The sequence below is a fragment of the Crocuta crocuta genome, unplaced genomic scaffold (genome assembly GCF_008692635.1).
Source record: "Crocuta crocuta isolate KB4526 unplaced genomic scaffold, BGI_CrCroc_1.0 scaffold138, whole genome shotgun sequence".
NCBI lineage: Eukaryota > Metazoa > Chordata > Mammalia > Carnivora > Hyaenidae > Crocuta > Crocuta crocuta.
Window position 1 is genome coordinate 3,570,028 of NW_027532585.1, and position 26,904 is coordinate 3,596,931.

General features: G+C 41.0%; 1 protein-coding gene across 5 annotated transcripts in view; it reads left to right on the forward strand.

The window, feature by feature from the left end:
* Nucleotides 1-322: 322 nt before the first annotated feature.
* The window catches only part of FAM204A (family with sequence similarity 204 member A), a 33,097-nt gene continuing 6,515 nt past the window's right edge, over nucleotides 323-26,904 (forward strand). The window contains exons 1-7 of one of the 5 annotated variants that reach the window (XM_077779474.1): nucleotides 392-888; nucleotides 1,874-2,053; nucleotides 5,845-6,086; nucleotides 6,661-6,748; nucleotides 6,885-6,915; nucleotides 7,078-7,177; nucleotides 16,901-16,990. In XM_077779474.1, the coding sequence (XP_077635600.1) occupies nucleotides 5,853-6,086; nucleotides 6,661-6,748; nucleotides 6,885-6,915; nucleotides 7,078-7,177; nucleotides 16,901-16,990 (543 nt within the window). In that variant the 5' untranslated portion in view covers nucleotides 392-888; nucleotides 1,874-2,053; nucleotides 5,845-5,852. The other 4 variants (XM_077779475.1, XM_077779471.1, XM_077779473.1 and 1 more) reach the window with 4 other exon arrangements.

Genomic DNA, 26,904 nt, shown 5'->3' on the forward strand with positions numbered 1-26,904 from the left:
AGAGGATGAATGAATGGAAACGTTCCCAGAAGAGCCTAGAGAGCACCTACAGCGAACCTCCCTCCTCGGGGAATGAACTCGGTTCAAGGTCTAAGCCAGTACCATCCTCACCGCCAACACCGGCGAGCAGCAGGGAATGGGGGTGGGGGAGAAACAAAGCCCTTAACAACGTCCAGAAGACAGGGGGAAACGGTGAAAGAAAAGTAGAAAAGAGACGAATCCTTTCCTGCAAACAGATTTGAAAGCAGAGCGAAGCGCGGCCGGTTGCCATGACGACCCCGAGGCCAGAACGGGTCCAGCCCATTGGCTGAGATGCCGGAGCCAATGAGAAGGCGCGGTGTTGGCGGGGTCTTAAGATGGCTGCGAGGCGGCCGGCTCCCGACTGGTGAGTACGGCCGATTGCGGGGCTGCCTCTGCACTGGCCCGGGCTCCGCCGAGACGGGTCCGGGAGGGCCGGGTGCGGAGAGCGAGCGAGCCAGTGTGGGGCGGCCTCACGGCCGGGCCCACGGCGGCGTTGGTGGGGCCGGCGTCTGCTTTGCAAGGAAGGGGCGTAGCGGCGCCTTCCCGAGCCTGTTGGTGGGAGAGGGGTTCTCCGTCCCCCCGCGCCCCCCGCCCCCAGTCAAAGAGAGAGGGGGCGAAGAGGCTCTCCATCGGGGAAACAGGCTCCTGTTTACATCCGCTGTATCCCGGGGAAAGAGCTGCACTTAGTGGCAGTGTCCGCAGGCTAGACGTCCTGCGCCCGATTCTGCGGCGCTCAGTTCTGTGCCCGGGATGGGCTTCTTCCCGTCTGGGGATCGGAGTGTGGCCCTGCCGCCGGAGAGCCTGCCGAGCTCGGGGTGGTGCCGCCCAGCAGGAAGAGGTGTACCTTTCTAGAGCCACCCTCTTGCAGTAAGTATTCTCCCAGCGGCCTCCGACTTGAAATGAGCCGCGAAATGTTATTGGTTCCCTGTAAATCTTTTCCGTGCAGGGCCGCGGGACGTGTTTTCCAGGCCTTGCGTAAATAAACACAGCCTCGTATTGAAACAAATGGGTGAGTACAAAGCCCCGCTAAGTAGTTTGGGTAATCCGACTGGGAAGTCGGAAGTCAGGCCTCTGATTCAGGTGAACTTTAATATTGATACATACTTAAAAGTATTTTAGCTAAGTAACTAATTCCAAGTCACAGAAACTGATATTGTGTAAATTGCTTAACATGATGATGGTTTATGATTATTATACAAAAGCCAAGGTTAAATTCAGGTCAGACAAAGTTCAGATTTCTGTGATTATTTCTAATTGAGTACAAAATACAGGAAATAAGACAGCTTCATATAGTGACAATGGAATTGAAATTCTGGAATATTAGAAACGGGAGACATTTAGCCATTAAACTGCTCAGATTAGGTTTTGGTTACAGGCAGTTGCCAGATCTTCCAGAGAATTTGACACTGTTACCCAAATCTCTGAATGTGATTTTTATGTACACAAGTTAGTATAGCATCTTACATACCTTTCTGCACTTAAAAGGTGAGAAAAAAATTTTTTCTTCATCATATTATGGCAGAATTACAGCCTTGGTCATTCTTCAGTCTCACCCAAATCTTTGTCTCCAGGAATATGTTACTACTTAAACACTGCCTTCTAAAAGTTTTTAAGTTGAAGCATTGAGTTCTGTTGTGCCAAAATAAGCAGATCACAATGCATTAGGCCAAGTCAGTTACTTCATCTTAAAAGGGATTTAGATCGTAATTCGAAGTGGAACGTTTGTTGTAGGGATTAATGGTAAAAGAGTTTCTGTCATATTGTTTTTACGCCATGAATAGTATTGACTTGCTTTGTTTTTCTTTTCAGTTGTTTGTTCTATTGTAACTGGAGTCTCTCTTGCTTTCTCCAGAACATCTTTCAGGTGTTTTTGTCTGACATGCAGTCTTACCGAAAATTAGAAATCATGGCTGTGGTGGCTGGGTTGAAGAGAGAAACCTTGTCTACTGGGGTATTCAGATTTAATCAGTATTGCATCTGACTGGTATATCACATCTCTTGAGAATGGCTGCATAATTTTCACATTTAAAGGGTAATTTGGAAAGACTTGCTTTATTTATTTATGTATTTATTTTTAACATTTTTATTTATTTCTAGGAGAGAGAGAGACAGCGTGAGCAGGGGAGGGTCAGAGAGAGAGGGAGTCACAGACTGAAAGAGGCTCCAGGCTCTGAGCTGGCTGTCAGCACAGAGCCCTACGCGGGGCTCGAACCCACGAACCGCGAGATCATGACCTAAGCCAAAGTCGGACCCTTAACCAACTAAGCCACCCAGGCGCCCCTGGAAAGACTTACTTTAAAATCAGGCATGGAGTGGGGCACCTGGGTGGCTTAGTCGGTTAAGGGTCCGACTTTGGCTTAGGTCATGATCTCGTGGTTCGTGGGTTCGAGCCCCGCGTCGGGCTCTGTGCTGACAGCCAGCTCAGAGCCTGGAGCCTGTTTCAGAGTCTGTGACTCCCTCTCTCTCTGACCCTCCCCTGCTCATGCTCTCTCTCTCTCTTAGAAATAAATAAAACATTAAAAAAAATTTTCAAAAAAAAAAAAAAGAAAAAATCAGGCATGGAGTGAGAGACACTTCAAAGAGCTAGAGAGCCATTCTTCAGAGCAGCCCAAACAGGGGTAACGGGAGGCCTAGTGTAGTATCCGCTGGTGCCATAGTACAATTGGAAATGTATGAAGGACATGTAGATGCTATGATTTTTTTAAAAGTTTTTTAATGTTTATTCATCTTTGAGAGACAGAGTGAGTGGGGGAAGGGCAGAGAGAGAGAGGGAGACACAGAATCCGAAGCAGGCTCCAGGCTCTGAGCTGTCAGCACTGATGTGGGGCTTGAACTCACAGACTGGGAGATCATGACCTGAGCTGAAGCTGGACGTTCAACCGACTGAGCCACCCAGGTGCCCCAAGATGCTATGACTTTAAAGACAGTGTTTTCAAACGTGAACCCCAAGCAGGTCACGAAGCAGCCGCTCCATATTGCGGGTTTACAGTTCAGCTGCTGCCCACATGGACGGCTCAACTTTGCAGGCCCCCCAGTGACTGATCTGTGCTCACAAGAGGGCATGGAGTTGCCTTTGTCTGTCCGTCTGTCTATTTTTTATTTTTTAAACAGGCACATCCCTTAAAGATGTTCAGGAATCGAGTTCAGAAACATGCGTTATTTGCATTTTGCCTTATTTTATGGATTTGGATGTTGAATCTAGAATTTGAAATTTATCCTGATTTTTCTTTTCTTCTGTGGGCACACACAAGGGATTATCATACCAGCCAATGTCAAACTGAAGACAACCCTTAATGTCACATCAACAAGAGCTGAAAACAGATGCTTTAGAGGAAGTTTAAAAAGTGATCAATAAGTGCTTGAGAGCCCACAGGGAAAGGCAGCTCTGCGGCAACTGAGAGTGCTCCCCAGCGGGAAGCCCACTGGGTGCCCAAGGCGTGGACCCACCCTGTAGGGATGCTGAAATAGTGCTCCAGTGGAAAAACTGTGCCCATCACAGAGGCACGTGCATTTCATTGGCAGCCACAGCTGACGGTCTGGGCTGAGTGTTACTTGGCTGCTAACGTACAGAGGCCTGCCGTGTGTGTAGAGTGTCAGCTCCATGAGGTTAGGTATTGTTGCCTGTTTTGTACACCGCTGCCCCCACTGTTTTGTACTATTTTGTACACCGCTGTTAAAGAGTGCCCGGCACACAGTGGCCGTGGGCAAGATGCTATGGACAGGGGAAAGGAACAAGGGACTCACACGTAGAACCCCAGTTTTGCTAAGAAAGCTAAATCTGAAATTTGTTACTATCCTTAAGTTCTGAAATGAATGAGCCTAAAGGTATATTAATATGTCAGTGGCAAAGTCATGTTGGAGCTTATTATTCCCCCTCCATCTACTCCTCAGAACACTAGAAATATTTTTATCGATAGCATAACATGCGTTTTTCAATATTGGCATATTTCACATGATGGCTTTTGTGCTAACAAAGTATCTAAAGATTACCCATTCCAACTATTAAAACCCTCGGGTCAGGTTAAGGATGGATCCAGGCCTTAACGGGCTGGGAGCTTATATAATTTTGGGTCTCCGCCTTAAGAAAAAGAATACAGATTCTAAATAGAAAATTGGGTATAATGCTTTGGAACAACCCGTGCAAAGGAGGGGCCTGGAAACTTAGGCCGCATTATCTTCCTGCCTCTGGTTTTATTGTTCCATTCAGAAAACCAGATACCAATATTTTTTTATAGAAACTTCTGTTAGACCGAGAAAATCTGGGAAGTAAATGATTTGGATCAGTTGCTCAGTGGAATGCACCCCAGCCTTAGAAACCTCAAAACTAGCTTGTGAATGTTCCCACCCACAGTAGAAATTATTAAAACGTAACGCGTGGCCACAGGAATACTGATAGCAAGAAGAGCTTAGCATTGATCACACCCCTGGAACCTCCCAAACGTTGTGGTGAGCGTTTTCATAGCTCATCTCATTTAACTCTCAGAATAACCCTGTACGCAGTATAATTATCATATCGCAGAGGAAAAAAACTGAGGGTCAAAGGTGGTAAAAATGATTTGCTGGCATGTGGTGGGGTGAGGATTACAATTGGAGCAGTTAGATGTCAGAGCCCTTCTTCGTAAAAAGCCAAAAGAGGATTTTGGTGAGGGTGTTTCAGGGGGCTAACGACTGATGAGGCTGGACCAAAACCACCAGAAATAAGATCTGATTCTTTTGACCTGGGAGGAGGTCCTTAAAGGTTATTAGGAATCCTGTTATTCAGATTAATGCAAAATCCCGTAATGCCTTTGTCTGAGAGGCAATGGTGGTGGTTTTCTCATTAGGTTTATCACAATAGGGGGCAGAAAACTCAGCAAAAACGATTTCTATCCTTGCATTTTATTTATTCCTTGAAGTTGATAGTAAATCGTGAGCAGTACAACCAACTTCTCTTTTTTAAAGCATCTTTTGAACAAAGCGGTTTTGACTCATTATGTATGCTAAAATAGACTGTGCCAGGAGGATGAATAGTGAAAATGTACTGAGTTGTCATAATTTTAGCAAATGATTTTAACTCCAATTTTTAAAAATCACTTTTGATAAGCTTAACAGTAGTTAATATTCTCCCTACCAATGGGCCATAGAGCTGATGATAAGTATTATCCTGAACTTTAACCCTCGTTTCCTCAATACAGTATTGTTACTCAAAAAAGCTATATGTTTTTGTTAAATTTTTAGAATTATACTCCATTTGGTATTATTTTAGCAAACTGTGTAAAAATAAAAACTAGGGCATTCTCTTTACCACCACGCTTGCACAGACTACTTGCACAGCCTAAAAATTTTCCTTTGAAAATTGTTCTTCTACTCCTTAGACAGTAAGTCCCCTGAAAGTGCAATTTCAAATCCTGGCGAAAATCCGACTTTAGTTTCTTTTTTAATTGTGTTAGCTTGAAATGCAGTATTATAAATCTTAAATCGTGTGACTGTGTATTTTTAGACCCTTAACATTCTTGAGCAATGAATGCTTTTACAAAATTTGGGTTTTTTTAGACACAGTTTTCCATATATTAAAGAATCCAGGTCCTGTTTTCTTTAAGTCATTCATCTGTAAGTGTGTCTTTTAACAACTTTAAACAAAACAAAACAAAATTTATACAAGCAAAGATTTTAATTTAAAATTCCAAATTATTTTAATATGGAAGGTACATCCCATTTTAGATTAAAAGGAAAAAAGCATAGATGGACTGTTTCCAAACCATTGGGCTAATCACTAGGCTCTTGGGGTTTTAAACTTCTTCCCATGTCTACTTAGTATGTCTACATTCATCTTTTTCTCTTTAGAGGGAAAGATGTGGAGTGGACTGCTACCTCCTGGCCTAAATGAAAGTGATATTGAGTTGAATTCTGAAGATGAAGCCCCGTTAGAGAACTCTGGACTTAACTTGCAGGAAGACGAAGAAGATGGGGTCATTACAAAAACAGAGATCTCAGATTTCCCTACAGATGGACCAAAACCCGACGCCGAGGCCAGTGTCAATGCCTATGAAGAGTGCCCCTCTGGAATTCCCTTAAACATGTGGAATGTAGGTTCTCTGTGATATGTGCTTATTGAAACCGGTGTCTGTGTGTTTGCACATGATCCTGTGTATGTCTCTGTCATGGTTTGAATGCCTGTGTTCTGGGGAGATAATAAACAGGTGGGGAAGGTTGGCTCAGAATACTCTGTGGTCAGCCACTCAGGTACTTGCTTTCATTTTTGTCTTGTTTTTTATAAAAAGAGGAAGAAAAAAACAGTAGGTTTAGCTACTTGGCCTAACGTAATACACGAGTTTCTATCTTCATTTGATCTCTTTGTCATCTGTATGAGTCATTGAATTTTACTCTCAAATAATCAGATTGACTTAGGTAGAAATAAATGAAGATAAAAATTCCAGATTGTGAAGGAGTCTTAGAGAATAGCGTAGCTATTCTCTATAAAAGAAGAAAATCTTCTCTATAAAAGAAGAAGATTACTTTTTAAAAAAGATTTTACTTTTGTTAAATCTGTATTTTTATAAATGCTAGAATGTATTTTTATTACTTAACATGTTTGTAATTTTTTGAATGTATGCTTTGTTTCAAAATGTTTGTTTTTTTCTTTTTTTCACTTTTATATAGAAATTTCAAGAATTGCATAAAAAACATTCTGAACAGAAAATCTCAACATCAGGATTCAGAAGGAAGAAAAGAAAACGCTCCAGGAAAGGTGTTTTGTTTAAATTAAAGTTAATTGTTGCTCGTGCTAGTGTTAAGTTGTGACTCATTGAGCTCAACAGTTTTTAATCAACATAATTTTGAAATAACGAATATTCAGGTATTGACACTTTGTGAACTCTTTTCAGATAAACTGAAGAATGAAGAAGAGTCTCAAAGGTGGGTAGAATTTAAAATATTTGCTTCTTCTAGACAGTATTATAAAACCTGTACCAATAGTTGAACTACTTAACCTCTGAAACATAGGGGCTAGTTTCTGTAGATCGTAGTTGTAGTAACCAATTAAAAACACTAAAAATGAGTCCCTGTCCCTTCTTTCAGTGCCCAGAGCTCAAGTGAAGCCCAGTGGAAGGAGCTTACTCAGTATTTTGGAATCAATGAGAGGTTTGACCCCCCTGTCAAAAAGAAAAAAGTTGACAAGGTAAGATACGTTTTTTATGGCCTCTTAGTAGAAAATGTTTGTAATTAGCCTTGCCTAAGGTATTTCTCCTCAGTAATGAATTCAGTGAAAAAGTTAAAACACTTCCTGTGTGCTAAACAAGATGCTAGGTAAACATGTAAATGTGTAGTTAAAAATTATTTTTTAAAAAGGCTGTTAAGAAGGAAATAAACAGGATGTAGTAAAGAAATTTAAAATGAATGCCCCACTTTAGGTGGTCAGGGAGGGCCTTTCTTGGAAGATGCCATTCCATTGAGACCTGAAGGATGGGAAGGAACCATCCGTACCCAGAATCCTCGGGGAGAGGCAGTAACCTGGGTAAAGGTCCAGGGGAACAAAGCCCTCATGGGACATTTGAGTAACTGTAAGAAGGTCAGCCTGGCATGAACGGAGTCAGCGAGGAGGAGAGTAGCCCAGGATAGGATTGGAGACGTGGGCAGCCGGGAGCCAAACTATGAAGGACCTTAAGGGCCATGGTAAGGAGTTGGGTTTTAGTTACAGTGCAGTTGAGAGTCATTCAAGCGTTTTAAGTTAAGGGAGTGATCTGATCGAAGTTGTGTTTAAAAAGATTGCTCTTGTGTGGAGAATGGACTGTGGATCAAAACAAGTAGGTGGGCGGAGAACAGGTAAGAGACTCTTCAAGGTGCAAAAGGATGGTGGCTTGAACAAGAATGGCGCTGCAGAAGGTGGAGAAGAATGGCCAGGTTTGAGGTCTATTGTAGGGGGAGAGTTGACAGTATTTGCTATTTGCCTCTGATGCTTGTGAAGCGGCGGAGAGGATTTGGGGTGTGAGGAGGGAAAGAGAGCCATTCAGGTGTTACTTTCAGCAGTGTCGTGAACAGTGATGCTAGTTACGAATGTGGGGAGGGAGGGGAGAAGATTTAGGGTGGCCCCTGTCCAAAGTTCAGTTCAGGGCATGGGTGGTGTCAGCAGGCAGGAATAGAGAGAAGGTTGGTAACATGAGGCGAGAGCTCAGAGGAGAATCTGAGCTGGAGATACACAGTTGGACGTCTTCAGTGTATAGATGATGTGAATCTTTAGAGAGTCTGGAATGAATGAGTAACTTACATATTCACATCCTGGACTCTTGGAGTGTGAAAACTGAGCACTGAGTGTAGGGCTAGAGGCCTAGCTTTATTGTATCCTGCCTGTGTAGACAGAGTCCTCCTTCGTGGATCATTTCTGTAGACTGCTGTGTGTACACAGAGACCATTACCATTTACTGATTAATCAGTATTTCTTGTGAAGCAGACCTCAGCCTGTAAACCCATCCCTGGGTGGTATTGCATCAGTGAGGGCATGTGCGTTAAGGAACTGACGGCAGAACTTTGCATGGAAACCTTTTGGTTCCAGCTTTGCTATGAAGTCTTGCCACCAGGTTCCTGGAGCACTGGGGGCTTGAAACCAGGATCACTTTCTGCTGTACTCATCGCTGCTACTGAGCAATCCCTTTTTCACAAATGTTCAAGAAGGTGCAGAAATGCTTAAATTCTTACAAATAAAGATCAGATGAAAACCCAGACTTTGTGACCCCATTCTCATTCCTCTAGCTTCACTGCAGAAAGACTGGCTGGCACTTTAAAGTGTCCTTACCCTGCTCTCGACCCATGTGATCATGGTGGGCTGGGAGGAAGGGTCTTGGGGGAAGGCTGCTCTCGGCTGCGTGAGAGAGGAGGGTGGTGCTGTGGCAGTGGTCTGGGCTCTGGCCGACCTGCCGGACAGTCCCCACTGCTGGCTGTCCTTTCAGCAGAACGGATGGTTAAATATTGCTTCTCATGGGAAATGTTTGTAAAGTTCTACTCCTGAATTAGGTGGTCTTTGATCTTCAGTTATTTATAGCATTTGTTACATTTTCTCATAACTGTTGACTTTAGAGTGTCTAAACAGTTTCGTAGTTGAAGTTAGGGCTCTGACATTAAGTTTTAAATTTCAATTTTTTAACCATTCTAAAGAGGAGAAAACTTGAGAGATTTTTTTTTTTTTACAGTCTTTCCATATCAGATTATTACTATTACCCTATAAATACAGAATTGTACCTTCCTGATATTGGCCAGATACAGCTCTTTTTCATCGTCTAAAATTTGAGATTTGTGTAGAGGAGCCTTATAAAGAAGACTAGAATTCCTGGTGCAAAGTCTTTAAACGACTCAGTTTTATGAACCAGTGTGTTCTCTTTCACATTATACATTAGATGTGTTCTAGGAAAAGAAGTTTAATCAAGCATCATTTTAAAAATACTGATCTATTTTATGAGTTTGGATTTTCTTAATGTTAGACATTCCTCTATATGAGTGACATTTAAGAAAGTTATGGCATTTTTAAAATTAAAAAAAAATTTTTTATAGTTTTTTTATTTTTGAGACAGAGAGAGACAGAGCATGAGTGGGAGAGGGGCAGGGATGGAGGGAGACACAGAATCTGAAACAGGCTCCAGGCTCAGAGCTAGCTGTCAGCACAGAGCCCGATGCAGGGCTTGAACCCACAAACCGTGAGATCATGACCTGAGCGCAACTCAGACGCTTAACCGACTGAGCCACCTAGGCACCCCAGTTATGGCATTTTTTAAACAAGGAAACCTGTGCTGGCCAGACTTGTATCTAGCCAGGATTTTGACAGCGCTTACTATTCTATAAATAAAAGTAAGCATAAAAGGAAAAGAAGGACTTAGTGAGGCCACATTTCCTATTCTCTTGGTAGTTGGGCATCATTGCACGCCAGCAAGTTTGCACGCCTCCTTTGGTTTGAGGTCCCTGTTTCACTGTTGTACATGCACCCCTTTTGCTGTCACGCTGAAGTCTACTGTGAATCCAACAGAGTAAATAGACATTAAAGAATGTCCACACTGCAGGCAGCAAGATAAAAGCTAAGGAGAAATGTAAGTCTAGAGATAATAGCTACTGCTCGGGAAATCTAGAGAGGATCACAGAAATCTGTGACGCAGTTTGGAGAAAACTAGCATGGATTTCTAGTCCATTATTTTATTTCTCTGGAGCGGAGGCTGATCTTTTACCGTATGTGAGAGGGCCCTTTTATTCTGTATTCGCTCCATCTTCAAGAGTGTGAAACAGAACAAACTTCTTAATCTTGTGTCTAGTGTGCAGTCCTCCCCCCACCCCCCGGTTTTCCTTTTCTCTCTCACACTCCCTCCCTCCCTTCTTTTTCTGAACTCTTGTCAGGCTGAAGCTGTTGCTCAACCGAGTGTATGTATTTACGATACTGCCGTCACCTGTTTTCTGGACAATGCAGAGAGGATTGTATTTGAAAAATGGAGTCTTCCTAATATCCAGAGCTATTTTAGAGTGTTGTTTGTATTAAATGCAGCGATAATTGTGTTTCTGGAAGTAGTTCTGGGACTTACTAATAATTCTGTAATCATAACATGATTATTTTGAACCTAAATAGGAATTTCTCTAGAACAAATTTCACTCATTAATCTCATTATAAATATCTCAAGTATTTTTTTTCTTTTTTTTAAATGTTTTATTCATTTTTGAGAGAGAGATAGAGGCAGTGTGATCAGGGGAGGGTCGGAGAGAGAGGAAGACAGAATACATGACTGTTCCCCTGGTATTAATTACAAAGCATTATCATTTGCTCTCCAGGTGATCCCTGTGGGGGTGGGTAGGTAGGGCCAGTGTTATTCTCATAATGTAGATTGACTAAAGCCCAGCATGATTTTGTGTGAGAAAACAAACAGCAGGTAAGAAGTAAAATGAGACTTTAACCAAAGTCATTTGGTCTCCAATCTAGATTTTTCCTACTAGCCCAACTGAGTTTTTATTTACCTGATCTAAATAATTTAAGTAGGTATGATTTTTACAGAAATATAATACCATTAATTTTTAGTTCTGTTTGGAGAGGTTACCTAAGTTTTTCCCCCTTAGATATTTATTTAGGTCTAATTAGAGTACAGCAAACTGTAGCAGACAATTCATTTATATTCAGCTTTAAAAATTGAATATATCATCCAAATACATGAATATTTAACAGCAAAATTTCTGTAGAAATATATTGTGCAGTTTGGCTGAAGGAGCCTTAATCACATGTCAAAAGAGATGGTGTGTAGGCTCATATGGACGATTAGTCCGTAATGTTAAACCGAGTACCCAGAAATTTCTTTGATGTTTGTCATCCTGCCTTCTTGGCATCTGCAGCAGACCTGTTAGAGGCTTCTTATTGCCTCGTCAGGGACCTGTTCCATACCGGCCTTTGATGGTTTTCTACCTGTGGCCAAATTGGCACCCTGATTGGTCTGTGCTGAGGTACAGATCTCATCAGCTGAATTCTGATTCCCGCCGGAAGGCACCTGAGAAGTACTCCAAGGCCCCACAGGGCCATCAGTGCTTCTGTGCCCCCCCGCCCCCCACCTCCTGGGGTGTGAGAGGCATCATCAATAATTCCAAGAGGGGTACTCTTGGGTCCAAGAGACGGTAGAAGCCTTAATACTCAGATCTTACCTCATGAGACTACTTACCGGCTCTAAGTTGAATTGCTGGGTCTTATGCTTGGGGCCGAGCCCTTGATGATTTGTGATGAGGCCTGTAGCCAGACACAGCTAAGCCTTATCTTGGGTTTTTGGTTTTTTTTTTTTTATTTCTAGGAGAGAGAGAGAGAGGGAGACAGTGTGAGCAGGGGAGGGTCAGAGAGAGAGGGAGTGACAGACTCTGAAACAGGCTCCAGGCTCTGAGCTGGCAGTCAGCACAGAGCCCGACGCGGGGCTCGAACCCACGAACCGCGAGATCATGACCTAAGTGAAAGTCGGACACTTAACCGACTAAGCCACCCAGGCGCCCCAGCCTTATCTTGGTTTTAATAATGGTACCCTGATATTTAGATAAAATAATATGAACAACTTATTTATCAAATGATGCTACATTCTAAATTTTTGCTAGGTATTTTATGTATATTTATTTTGACCCTTACGGTAAACTTGTGGTGAATGTGGTATTACTTTCTGCGGGTGAGGTGACTGTAACCCTCGAATTCGAACCCTGGGTCTGACCTCACCAGCCATGTTCTTTGTAAATCATTATTAACTTATGGTCTTACGATAATGGAAATATTTTACCTTAGGTTGCTTCTCCATGAATATAAGCATTTTGAGTGTATTTCGAATGTTAATATCTTAAAGAAGCAGAAAGTTTGTGCATACAGAATCAGAAGTTTCTCAGAGCCAAATGGAACTATTTTATTTAAATAAACTGTCAAAAAAAAGTAAATAANATGCTTCTCCATGAATATAAGCATTTTGAGTGTATTTGGAATGTTAATATCTTAAAGAAGCAGAAAGTTTGTGTGTGCATACAGAATCAGAAGTTTCTCAGAGCCAAATGGAACTATTTTATTTAAATAAACTGTCAAAAAAAAGTAAATAAAAGGAAAAAAAAGGGAAGAAAAACAGTTCTGTCTAGTGACATTTTGTTGAATAAAAGAGAAAAAACTTAAAAGAGCTAAAAACAAAGTTGAACATGTAAGTGGACTTTTTCTAGGAGAGAGTTTGTGTTATCAAGTCAGTCATACCTTTTTCTTTAAGGAAACCCAGGCTTTGCCCATCCTTTAAGGAAATCTCATTTACCTGGAGCCATGGCCACCCCCCTCACTTCTTTTCCAGCGCTCTGTCTGCTATATCACACCAGTCCTCCGAATGGCTGGGGGAATGGGAGTGGGTTGAAGATGAGGCAATAGATTTGTAATTTTAGTTGACTTAGTTTTAAGTGAACATTATACTTACACACTAAGCAGTTCATGTAAGTTCCTATTTTCTGCCCTTGTGATGTTAACTGGAAATGGTGGTTCCAGAATAACCAAAAGGAAGTCAGCAAGGTGATGCAGCAAAATGACTTGACAAGCGGACTGCTGGTGTGTTCAGGGTGTTGGTGGGAAGAAGTAGGATGGTTTCCTTTTTATGCACTGATGTAGGATTACTCGAGGTCCTGGAGGAAAGGAGTGCAGCACCCAGGTCCTACCTAATCTTAGGAAGCCTACGTAATTGGAGGGAATCACATAGAGCTAATAAGGGGAATAAGCTGGGCCCAAGAATGGCTGCTGCTGGTGACCAGGTTGCTGAAATAAAAGGTTGAGATCACTGGCTTCCCCAGAATCTGTGGTACAGGGAAAATTGAAGTTTGCTCTTAGTGTTTTCTGATATATTTGAGGAGACACTTAATATTCTGTTCAGGAAGGAGCACCCATTAGGCCATTGTATGAGCATTCCTTTAAATAAAATACTTTATTCCTACTGTAAAAATAAATCATAGATAAAAAGTCCCAGAGGCAGGTACTGTGCTAAGCTCTGGGAGTCCAAGATGGAGAAGATATTCTCCACGCCCTAAAGGAATGCATATTCTAGTAATGGAAAGATTTATATATAAGTACAATAAAAACTGACTTTTTTTTAACCGTAGGGGTGTTAATACCCCCATATTACTGCTGTGGAATTTTCTTGGGAACTTGTCCGAGTGGTGGATATGTAATAAATGTTCCTCATTTGAGTGGGAGTCCTTTCAGTATTAATGCAACCGTGGACTACTACACTGTGATCATTTACTCAATAACCTAGCCTAATTGAGTGCCTCCCATGTAAGAAGACCAGGCTGGGTGCTGGGGCAAACCAAGCCAGTGACGCACATGTCTGTCCTTAGTGAGCCTGGAACCCAGCTGGGGAGACAGACCCACAACTCACTGTAGCGTGTCAGGCCCACAAGTGTTAAGAGAGTGGCGAGAACAGTGTGGAAGGCACTTAGGTCCTGGGCACAGGGCAGAGTGAAGCAGGGTCAGTGGGTATATACTGGTGAGGGAACCTGCAGAGGTAGAGAAGATAACATTCGCCATGAGACAAGGATGGTTTAAGATTTTTCCAATAGAAACACATCAAAGGCACTGGGGACGTAAAAGTGTGACCAGAGATTGGGAAGCATAGCATTGCCCAAGATGGGGCTAAGAAAGCGTTTTGGGCTCTTATTGTGAAGGGATTTCAGTACACTCAGAAGAAGTAAAGAAGTGATCTTGTTTTCAACCTGGCTAATGATATGATATGTCTACTTTAGAAAAATAGAAGACTAGTTTGGAGAGGGTTCTCATCTTCCAAACGAGATAATGAGGCCCTGAAGAAGCCTAGGAAGGTGACATGAGGTACCCTACAAAAAGAGTTAAAATAAGAGAAGGATTGGAGGCTTTGAAGACTCCTGAGGATTCTATCAGGGGTGACCAAATGGGTGGTCAGCTCTGAGGGGGAAGCAGTGCAGGAAGTGATGGGCTTGTTTTTAGGCATAGCAATAACATAAAGTTGGAGACCCTACCTTTGCAAGGCTTCAGGACGAAGATAACTAGCAAGTAGCTGGGAGATGTAGATCTTGGTACAGCTGAGAGGTGAGATGGTTTGAGTTATATAGAGACACATAAAGTAGGGTTGAGGGTGTTTGAAGAAATAAAAAAGTAATAATTTCTTAGAGGAATGTGGGAACTTTCAAGGGCAGAAATCAGAGCCCACTCAGCTGAGTTTGAAAAACAGCTTTTAGTAGCAGCCCGGGAATTGAGTTGCTGGGTTTTCTCTGACAACTGCTGGGACACCTAAGGGTTAAAGTGGTAGCAACAAGTGGTTGGGAATGGCCAAAGCAACAGAAGATGTTGGGGGAAATTGAGAGTATTGCTTAGGCCGATGTTTCTCAAGCTTGGGCCTAGTTAGCGCCGGTGGATTTCTGGGTGCCGATCCCAGTTTCTGATACAGAGCGTTTGTCTTTCTAACCGGTTCCTAGGTAATGCTGCTGCTGTTGGTCCAGACTTACGACTTTGAGAACTCCTGGCTTAGAGTTTGAAAAGGTTAATCATGGGTTGCAGGTCAGAGACGGAGGATAGGAGGAGAATCCAGAAAGGGGCTAGAGGACGGTGAGAATCAGTATGGCGGTGCCAGGACTGGGCTTACAAACGAAGACGAGCAGGTTCACTGGCTACAAAGACTTGGGATAAGTGGAAGGACAGAATCTTGACTTCAGAGAGAATTCCAGGTTGTGAAGCTTTGGAGCCGGAGCTTTCGGGTGACGGGTGGCGCACGGCCCAGAGCAGGCCGAGGCAGAGGACCGGCCTTCCAGGAGATACAGACCTCGTGTCTGAACGTAACTCCGCGTACTCCTTCCTTTTTTGAGAAAGTCCTGTCCCCGTCCCTTACCCCTTGGCCCCTAAAAAAGTCAGTCAGACAAAACTTTATAGGCACGCGGCTGACTTGCATTCTGGCACAGGCTTGGTTCATGGACTGGCGCCATTCACAGGCCTGAACTGGTGCGCAGACCACACTTGAAGTGTCCCTGGCCTGGAGTATGGACTCTGGGGTGGGCCGTTAGTTGGAGGGCCCGGAGGATGGAGGATGTTGGAAAAGCGAACAGCATGTTTTTTGGACCGTGAGGAGAAGAGTTCTGCAGAAATACAAAAAAGAATTTCTAGAGATGGATCAGTGATTGCAGGGCCCGAATGGGAAACGGACAGGCGAGCCCCATGGCCTGGGTTCAGAGAGCAGGGCTGTTGAGTGCATGGCTCGGGCTGCAGTTGGAGCAAGGGAGATCCAAGCCTGTCCTCCTCTCAGGTCCTTAGACGGGATGAGGGGTTGTGGGAAGGAGCGGTCGTCACTCGGCAGGGCCGCTGGTGATAACCTCCTGAGTCCGTTTTCTGTAATCTTTTTAGGCAGATTATATGTGGGCATTTTAAGTCCTGTTTCAACGGAGGCTGCACAGGAACAAAATTTCTCTTCATTGATGGGTATAATCAGTCGGTTTGCTGACGCGGAGGAGGCATTCCTGGGTCCCTTTTACTAGACGAGGGACAAGTCGGGAACTGAAAACGTGAAAGATGCACACGCTGAGCCATTGTTAGGGCAGAATGTTCTTGTGAGACGCATATTAGACCATTAAACATTTCCTAATTTTCTGTGATAACTACTTCCACAAGCTGAAACTCAATTATGTAAGTCTAAGCGCCTTTCCATAAAGGTGTGATGAATCCTACCTCGTCTGTTGGTAATCCCATGAAAATTTTAATTATCATTTCCTAAAGCATCTTCAGCTAGTAAATAAAAACATTTCCATAGGAAAATAAATCATTCTTGTATGTAACTTTCCCCCTGTATTTAATATCCAGCTGAATCCCTATGTCAGAGACTAGAGGGGCTGTTGAAGGAGGGCCTCAGGCTAGAGGAGGAGACAGTAGAGAAAACAGGCCCAGGGCAAACCCAGGTTCCTGGGATGGCCTGACCCACTTACAGACTCTGACCTTGGCCAAGTTAGTCTGAGGCCTCTCTATTTCTTCATGTTCAAAAACAGGATAACAGTGTTGTTTTGTGGAGTTGGTATGAGAATGAATGAGCTCTCTTATAGTACTAAGCCAGTAATAATAATGAGCATGCTACCATTTGAACCATTACTATCATTAACGTTATGTTGTTATTAAGGGAAAGCATAGTCCTCGAAGTCATGAAAGTCTGGATTGGCATCTCCTTTTTCTTAGTTCAAGAAGTTATCTGACCTCGAATAGCCATATGATCTCTCTGAGTGGCCTTCGCAGTAAATGGGAGTTGGTACAGACTGCCACAGGGCTCGTCGCGAAAATTAAGTGATCTAAGTGTGTAATATGTCCGGTGCAGTCCTGTGACATAGCCTTCGCTGGCAAATGTTTGCCTTTTGTTCTGGCCTTTAAGTTTTAGGTTTCTTTACTTTCTAGTCGGGCCTTGAAAAGAGCATCGACCAGGCTGTGGAAGAGTGGGACATTGAGAAGGCGGAGGAGCTCAGCAACCAGCTGGCCACGCGGGAGGTGAGTCCAACTGGTGTCTGCAGATTTTCTCAGATAAATGTACGGTTTTCTTTTGTGATCGTGAGTCAGTTCACTATTCAAATATTTGACCTTACATTTTCCTTGTGTCCATTCTCCTCCCTCTTATTCTGCCACTTAGGCTGAAGTGCTGGGTTTTATTTTTGTCTTTAATGTTTTTAAATCATTCTGGTCTGAAACTTAGGGTGGAAATAATCCATGATTGATATTCAACCTTAGATTTCGCCTGGGTTTCAGAGAGCTTGTGCCAGTTAGGATGAAAAGACAGGCTTTCTTTTTCCATTTGCATCTTTAATTCATTTGAACTCTCCCTGAGGGTAGCTGTGCGTCACAGCCCTCACCGTCCTCGGCCCTCGCTTCCCAGATGCTTTCTTACTGCACATTCTAAGTCGTTTTCAGCTTCTTAAAACTGATAGTCTATAATATAAAACTAATAGAGAAATTGAATATTCTTCTTCCAAGTACACAAGGCTTCTAGAAGATTCTGACCTGCACCTTTTGGAGGGAGTACTTCTCCAATTGGGAATTGCTGCCAAGTGTCACTAAGCAACAGAACTAAGAGCTCATATTGGCATATGTTTTATTGTTGTTAGCGTTGTTTTGTGGTTCTTTCTTTGTGTGTGTGTGTGTGTGTGTGTGTGTGTGTGTGTACGCGTGCGCATGTGTATGTTTATTTTGAGAGAGAGCAAGAGCATGAGCAGGGGAGGGGAAGAGAGGGAGAGAGAATGTCAAGTAGGCTCCATACTCAGCACAGAGCCCGACTTGGGCCTCAATCAGACAAACCGTGAGATCATGACCTGAGCTGAAATCAAGAGTTGGACACTTAACTGACTGAGTGACCCAGGCACCCCAGCTTCACCTTATTCTTAAACTGTAGTCTCTGGTGTTTAATTACATAGACAGCAGCATAGGTCATCTGTGTCAACTGTTGGCCACATGTGCTGTTCTTTCTTACTTGCCTGCAAGTGAACATTTGTTCTACACTGAGACTAGTGATGGAATTACTGTGTCAGTACAGTCTTCTGTGGAAACACCATTTCACTCTTCTGTCTCCCAGTGTCGAACAACCCACTTTTGATGGCTGTTTGCCGGTTTGTTTTCTATTCTTAGCTACTGGCCGTAAGTGTCCTGTGTTTTTATGGAAGGAAATGAACAAGTTTAGAAGTGAAGTTGAGGGATTCAGAAGTTACCTTTTTTCTCATAGGCCTTTAAAATCAATTGTTGCGTTAAATACTTCTGTTTATAATGTGTCTGTGTATGTATGTTTATTAATGGCTAATCTAAAGGAAAGTATGAAGTTCTGAGCTTGAGTTTGGGACAGAGGCAAGAAATGGCATAAGTGGCGGTTATGCAGCCTTTCAAAAAGTGACATTTTGGGGCACCAGGGTGGCTCAGTCGGTCGAGTGTCTGACTTTGGGCTAGGTCCTAATCTCAAAAACAAATAAACAACAACAACAACAAAAGATTTTAGGAAAAAAAAGTGACATTTAAAAAAAATTAAAGTTTACTTTTTTCTTGTAAGACCCATTCTTCCCTTCCCAGCTTATGATATTTCTTGTACTTTAAGTTTGATATTTGCTCTCTTTCATCTTTAGAGTAGCCATATTTTGATTTTATTGATTATAGCACTCATTGGATATAATAGCAATTATCACTCTGTTTTCACATAGAAAGATTCAGGTATTACATTTATTAAAATGAATTTGGCGGTGTGTTGAATGGTACCGCAGCCTCGATAGTGTTAGCTGGAAGTTACTATAGTGGCTTCTTCAGTTTGATAGGTGCTTGGCACTTATCTCTATAAATCAACTGTGTGTCAAAGACCGTCTTTAAAATTCTGTTCAACAATAGAGCACTTAGTGTTTGGTGGTAATGTTTTGGCTCTTGGAACTTACTCTTCAATAGAGCTGTTGTTAGAGGTAGTAGGGAAGTTTCTTGGGTAGCCTGAAAATATACACAATGTAGCAGAATATATTACTGGTTTATAGTTTATATCATCTCCAACTTTGGGGGAGTTGACCATGAAATGTCAGAGAAGGATGGGGAGGGACATGCTTATGGGACGAACTGGTGTACCCTGGTTCTTGCTTGTCATTCTTCCTTTTGGAAGACCCAAGAGTTGTGTATTTTGTGATCTCTACCAAATAACAAGTTGGCTGTGACTCAACCAGAGGCCCCAGGTCAGTAGATATTCTCAGCTCTTTGCTTTTTAACAGAAGAAAGCATAATGCAGGCCTCGTCTACAGCATTAAAATGCGGGCCCCACATGACTCCTCCATGTCTGGCTGTTTGTCTTTTTCTGCTCATTAGCACCCCCACCTGAGGCAAGGGTGATTCAGCGTGAAGCATTTACTTTTTTGCCAGCTTTGTGGTTTTTTGTAGGTAAAGTTAGTAATGCTAAAATTTTAAGAGTTGAATACATTTGATTTTTTTTAAGTTTTATTTTGAAATAATTTTAGACTTTCAGAAAGTTGCAAAGTTTATGAAAAGATTTTCTATTTACCTTCACCCAGATACCCAAGATGTTAACGTTTAACATTTGCTTTCCCGTTCATTCTAATTTATATACCTCATTTAGATTTGCCAAATGTCTCACAGATTTCCGTTATAGCAAAAAGAACAGTTTCTTTTTCCTGGTCTAGGACATTGCATTTTGTTGTCATGTCTCTTTATTCTTCTTTAATCTGGAAAGTTCTTCAGTCTGTCTTTATTTCTTAGGACCTTAGCATTGTTGAGAAGTAGAGGCCAGTGATTTTGCAGGATGCCCTTCAGTTCTGGTTTGTCTGCTGTTTCCCCATGCATTTTTGGCAGGAGTGTCACAGACACAGTACTGTGTCCTTCCTAATGCAGGACATCAGGAAGCACATGATATCTATCTGTCCCAGTTTTTGATGTCACTTTGAGTTTTTGGTTAAGGTGGTGTCACCAGGTTTCTCTGCATTATTATAATGTTACTGTTTTCCCATATGTAATTAATACATATCACATGGAGAGATGGGAGAGAATTTGAGATTAATGTAAATATTCTATTTCTCATTATACTTTACCCACTAGTTTTAGCATCTACTGCTGATTCTATTCATCTTTGGGAGGGTTGTTATTATGGTGGTTGCCAGACTAGATCTTTAAAACATTATTTGGTCATACTTTTCATCTTTACCTGGCAAACCAAACCCAAAATTTGCCTTGAATGAGATATTGGATTACATAATCTTTTATGTATATGTTAAATCTTGCAGAAAAACTTGGACAGTTGAGAATTGGATATAGGTTTTTTTTTATTTTTATTTAAAAAAAGTTTTTAATGTTTTATTTATTTCTGAGAGAGAGCACGAGCAGGGGAGGGTCAGAGAGAGAGGGAGACACAGAATCTGAAACAGACTCCAGGCTCTGAGCTGGCTGTCAGCACAGAGCCCGACACGGAGCTCAAACCCACGAACTGCGAGATCATGACCTGAGCCGAAGTCGGACGCTTAACCGACTGAGCCACCCAGGCGCCCTGGGATATAGTTTTTTTTTTAGATGACGCACTAGGAAGAGATGCTTTCCCTTCCCTGTCAGTGATCACTTGCGAGCTTTCCTTTCTCTGCCGTTCAAAGCTGCGTGTCACAGTGCACGGATGTGCCTTACCAGCTTCAGAGACATGTGTCTTCTTTGAGGATATTAGGTTTCTTTTTTTGTGTTTTGTTTTGTCATGCTGCTGTTTTAGAAATGGGAATTGCATAGCACTGAGTAGGCATTTTCCATTTTAAGGGTGTTATTTCCTGTTACCTTTATGACAAATGAGATTTCTTCTGAAATACAGGAAATNCAGAATTCTGATTAAAAGAAAAATACAGTTCTCTTCTTTTCCCTTGTATAAGTGGCAAAACATCTGGAAAGTGTTTGCTGTTCAGACACAGACATTGGAAAGATACTGATGCCGTGTTAATTAAACACCCGCGAAGAATGACTAAAGTAATCAAGATGGAATTCTTGAATAAATAGTTTAGTTTGAGATTTAATTTTTCATATTTATCCCCTTGGTGCTAATCACCATGGATATGAGAGATGGGATTTTGAGAAGTAAGTAATTGTGAGTTTGGGGTAGAAACCCTTTATGAATTAAATGTATACGTGCATGGTAGGTGTCCTTTTGGAAATCAGGTATATTGGTTTTTAATCAGTCCCATTTTCTTTTTTCAAGAAGCAGTCACTGGGACCTACTGATAAAGCCTTTGCTCAGAGGCACAGACCCCAGAGTTCTCAAAGCCTTTTCCAATCATAATAAGTGAAACTAATTTTTGATGTTTAACGTTTATAAGCCTGTGAAACCAATAGGGCAGCGTGAGTATTGAAAAAAAAAAATGAAGCCCAAAGTAGAACCAGGCCTGGGAATGGGCCTTGAATGCAGTTCCTCAAAAAACAAAACAAAATAACGGTATGCCGATTGTCTGTGTGCTGTCCCTGTGACATAGCAAGTGCATATTTTTCCAGTCACGTTCCCTTAAGTTTACGATGACATTCAGGATATTTATTCTCCGGTTTGAGGGGAAGGCTCAAATTCACATGTGTGAAGCCTTGATTGTGCCAACATCTTTGGTTTTGCCATGTTGTAATGGAGTTGCTTTGGGACTGTCCCTCCTGTTGATTAAATACTTGTTTGTCATTAACAGTCTTGGAGGAGAGAGAGAGACAGAAATATACTTGTGTTTGTGTCACACTGATGAAACTGTTCTAATTTGAAAAAAAAAGTTTTTTAAAAAAATATCGCTTACACATACACACAAAGTATTTGAGAGTATTTGTGGCTTGTTAACCTCAGGCCTGAGTTGGAAGTACATTCCATTCATTCATTGATAGTGATCCTTAAAAATGCCATCTTTTGGTACTGGTCTTTTCTGACACATATCTTTTTTACAATCCAAATGACACCCATTTTTTATAGAAAGCAGAAACAGATATTTTAAAATTAAGTGTGAAAGCCTAGATTTACTTAAGTAAGCAACACTTAGGTTGGATGTCACATTTTGGAAAGAATTTTTCTCTAGGTACCTTCATGTTAGTCTGCCATAGATCAATAAAACCTCCTTGGTTTGGCAGCTGTGAGTTTCTGCCAGGGAGTGAACTCGATACATTGCTCAGGTTGATTTCAGTTACAGCGGGTGGGTACAGTGTCAGAGTAGAAATGAATGGGGAGTAGAGGTTGCCTGTGAATTTCCTTTGAACTTTGTAGAGCTTATGCCTTAAAGATAGAAAAGATTCCTTTTTCTATAAATGACTCCAATAGGAGGGGCCTTCTACAGCACCAACTAAACTTTAGTTCTTGGAAAACATCGATACTTTGTAAGATTATAATTATTTTGTGAAACCTGGCAGTATGAATTAAACTGAGAATTAAATTTTAATTTTGTTAAATTAAGACTACTTAAAGTTTTGGATTCCGAAACATAGGTGAAGTTAATAATGCTGAAATATAGATAGTTTGTTAATATTTAAATAACTAAGGTAGGAATGGACTTAAAAAAAAAAATCCTGATGTTTGGATTGATTGAGTTGTGTTCTTTCCTAGTTAAATAAATGTTCTTTTAATTTGGGGAAATTGTTAGTTTGTAGCCTATGCTCTATTTCTAGAGCAACTTCGTAAAAACTCTGAAGGCATTCTCATTGAAGAAGGGTATATATACATTTGTGGGGGCACTGGGGTGGCTCAGTCAGTTAAGAAGTGTATATATACATTTGAGATGGTTTCTGCATTGTATGTTCACATCTAAGATGTCCTTCCTCAGCAGGGCCGCGGGTGCTACTGCGCTTGCTCTGGCTTTCAGAATTTTTCCATTGCCCTTCCCCGTTAGGATTTGCTTTCTCTGAGGGGCTCTGGCTACAATTCACTCCCCTCATTTGGGTTTCTAGTTTCATGTTGATGTATATGCACCGTTGTCTTAATGGAATAAGAGCTTGAATTACCCCCACCCTCTCCAGATAATACAGTTTTGGCAGATTTACCTATCAGAGTACCTGGAGCATTATCATATATAGGGTTCAGAATTGAAATATTTGCTTAAATTTTTGAAATAGAGATTCTGTCAAACTTGGGAAGTTTAAAGTTACCCTTCATCAGTGCTGTATTCAAGGCTCTAATATGTTTGCATTACATACCAATAAGTAAATAAATAAAAGCTGAGTTGAAAGACCTATTACGGTGAAGCAAATCTTGTCGTTCTGAATTCGTTTATTCTACAATCCCGAGACCAAAATTATTTTCTTCTCATTTTTGTGAATACTTTTCTTAGGTAGAAATATCTTAGCAACCATGTTTCCAAAGGTAAAACAGTCCGTTCAGATATGAAGCTGAATGTATTTTCCAATTAGCTGTTGTAAGAATGTATCACTGGGATGTGCGACCCTAAGAGGGACGGCAGGCACTTTCTGTTTTCTTAATTATTGTGATCTCTTGCCACTGAAAATTGGGTCAACAAAGTAAAATGCAGTAAATATTACATATATAGAGACTCTAAAACATCTTCACTTAAACATTTTATTTTTATATAAAGAATATTATTATTATTATTATTTTTTTTTTTTTGCTAGNGACTGTCTGGCAAAATATATTTTATGTCTGCCTTTGAAATTTCACTGCTCTGCCTTCTGTCCCTTACTTTTTCTTTCTTTTCTTTTCTTTTTTTTTCCTCCCTCCCCTCTTTCCAGTTAGACGGGAGAGTTTAGGACCATTTTCTTTGTGGTATATTTCACACTGAGTGGCCGTGCAAAGGAATCTGGGACACTGGGGAGAGAGGAGCCCTCACTGAGCAGCCTTCCGCTGTCACAGCGCGCTCAGCCGCCTGGGGAAGTTGGGCGCTCTCTGCCGTGGCCGGGCTGTGTGTGGCTCTTAAGGATCATCTAGAACTGACTTACTTTCATTAACTTTGGTCATTTCTCACTGGTTTTTTAATTTAAATGTTCCTCTGTGTATCATTTTGTAGTCTGAGCGTAGTCCAGGGGGCTTTTAAATGGTGATTTTAATTCTTCGAAGCCATGTTCTTCTTAGCTCTTAGAAGTAATTTCAGTTGTTTCATGTAGATGAACGGTTAGCACAATGTATGGGAAATAAGCTGTGCTCATCCAGGTAAGGGAAGGTCTAGCTATTTGAATTCCTTTACATTGAGTTTAAAGATGTATTCATTCCCATAAAAATTGTGTATAGCCTTGAAGTTGGAGCAGTTTTAATATGAGAAAAATAAAAATGGTACTGAGTGATGGGCCTTTGTCTCCGGGTTTTAGGTGTGCTTACTCATATCTCCTCGCTAGAGGATGTTTTCTTTTCACCTTTGGGGTATGATTGGGTGATCACCTAGAATGGTGTTCCTTATGCTCTCTTTTAATTATGTTTATCTGTGCTTTTAACAAACCTTAAGAAAAGATTTCAGATGTTACAAGTCTAATTAAAGAGACAGACAAAGCACAGTTTATACTGTAGATTTTTTCTGCAGTTCAATTAATCAGCATGTTTTCTCTTTTAATTAAAACCATTTTAGTAAATTAAAGCCCACAGCAAAACACATATATAATTTGTTTGTAATTAGCTCTTAATTGGTGGTAGTTGAAGCTTAGCACCCTTGGTTTCTTTCTTCATGATTGCCATTTTATTAGCAGCCAGTCATTAATTAATCTTTTTCTAATTAGCTTATAAAACTGTTGATGGCACATTATTGTAAATGTGATTTTAAGTTCAAAGCTTGTTAATAAGCTTTCTTACTTAGAAGAACAGAGATAAAGAAATTGCTGAAAACAGTACTGCAGTTCTTTTAAAAAACACTGTCTTTCTTATGGGGACTGTGTAAAGCATCTAACAGCTTATGGTTAATTTTTTAATGCTTTTTTTCCCTTATGAATGGGATAAGTTGCTTGAATATAAATCATCTATATCCAGGAGTAATTTCAACAGTATAACATCTTTTCACCCTCCTTTGGAATACAGTAATCTACATATAATTTGAAGCCTTAATAGTCATCATTAAAACAGGTGTTATATAAACTATTTCACTGTCAAATCAAAGTTGAGTATATGAATCAAAGTATATCTTCTTACACCTCATAGACCAAATACATACTATTTTTATAAGTTGCAGGGTGAATAATGTATATATACAGCTACATATGCAGGGTATATATGTATATATATGTCTTTATGATGTGTTTTTTAAAACAGAATTTGTTGGTTATGCTTTGGAAGTAAAAACTACTTGGCTTTAACTGATAGGCAGTCGTAGGTATAAAATAAATGATAGGTGCTTGTACAGTTGTGTACACACATAGATGTATGTCGTACACAAACGTGTAAACGTGTGCATGCGCTTTTTAAGATGATAGTGAGGCTAGGCTGTTTACTGTAACAGAGAGAAGATGACTTGAAGTCAAGTCGGAGCTGAAATGATTGGGCACAGCACAGCCTGTTTGTAGCCGTCACGGCCTTGGCATCTCAGGTGTGACCATGGAGAGGTAGTGGTCCAAACGCGGACACCCCGAATGTACTGTATAGCACACCCCACGTTAAATTGTGGTCTGAGTGAAACACATTAGCCACATCATGTTCGTTATTGAAATATACTACAGATTTCACGGAACTCCTTCACTGCACGGTGTTCCGAGATATTTATCAATATCAGTGCAGAGTTTTGAAAGTTATAGAAAACACAAAGCATTATCAGTCACTGGAAGAGCTTTTTCTTACTTGCTTTTTGAACTTTCCATGTTGTTTCAACTTTGCCTATTTCTTTGCTTGTTTTTAAGAAGGCATTTTATGATGCCATGCAAGAGACACTAGAAAGGGATAGCTGACAAGGAAAAAATTAAAAATTGGATAAAAAGTAAATGAATAATGTCATATTACCAAAAAGATGAGAGGCTAATTTGTGCCGACTTTTTGCTAATTTTGTTCAAGCCTCAAAATGAGGAGCTGTCACCCGTTCTGTGTAGCACTGATGACAGTGCCAATGATCCATGAAATAAGCTGCCGCTGGCTTTGTTCTGATAAGAATGAACAAATCTGCACAATGTTCGGCTCCCAGAATCTCATTTTCATACTTGCATGCAGGCTAAAAGAAATAAGCTGTTTGCAGGCTTGATTAATCAGACATTGGAGGGGTTTTTGTCTCTTTGATCTCTTTCGTCTCCTAGGTAACTTGCTTGACATTAATGTTGAGCTTGAGTAAAGACAATCAGGAATTGTCGACCAAACTGATATAAAAATTAAAGACCTTAACACTTTAAGTACTCCAGTAATGGTTCCGCTTTACTTCAGAAAACATCTGTTTTCATTTAATTAAAGAACAAAAGAGAAAGGCATAAATATTTTTCATAGAGACCTATTATTCCATAAAAAGTTAAAGTATGATAATTGGTATTTTTAAGTAAGTGCCCTGAAAGTGTTCAAAAGGAGGAAAACTTCATAAATCTGCTACAAGCTAGTAATTTTGAGATGAGTAAAATATTTTATGAAATGGATAAGAAGTTTACAGTTACGCTAGATTAAGCTGTTTGAATCAGATGCTTCAGATGATTATCAGCAAACTTTAGAATGGCAGAGGTTTAGCAAGAAAAACCAACTTTATTTTGGAAGTTTGTCTTTTAAAAATCTCTACTGTGTTACAAGATGCACCATTATATCTCTTTTACAGCCCAATATGATTTACACATGCGAAACCTGTAAAATTGAAAGGAATTAAAAAAATGTCGCCGTGCATTTGCTTGAGGTTATGCAGACGCTTTTACAAATCTTCCAAGTGGCTGTAAAGATGAATGCCCCAAGGGTCCAGCCAGGGCCCTGCTTTTCCAACCAGCTAAAGCCCTTATCTTAAATCCAAGCAAAGTACCATTAATCTTTTTGAAAGACCTTTTATGGCTTTTAATATATCCCA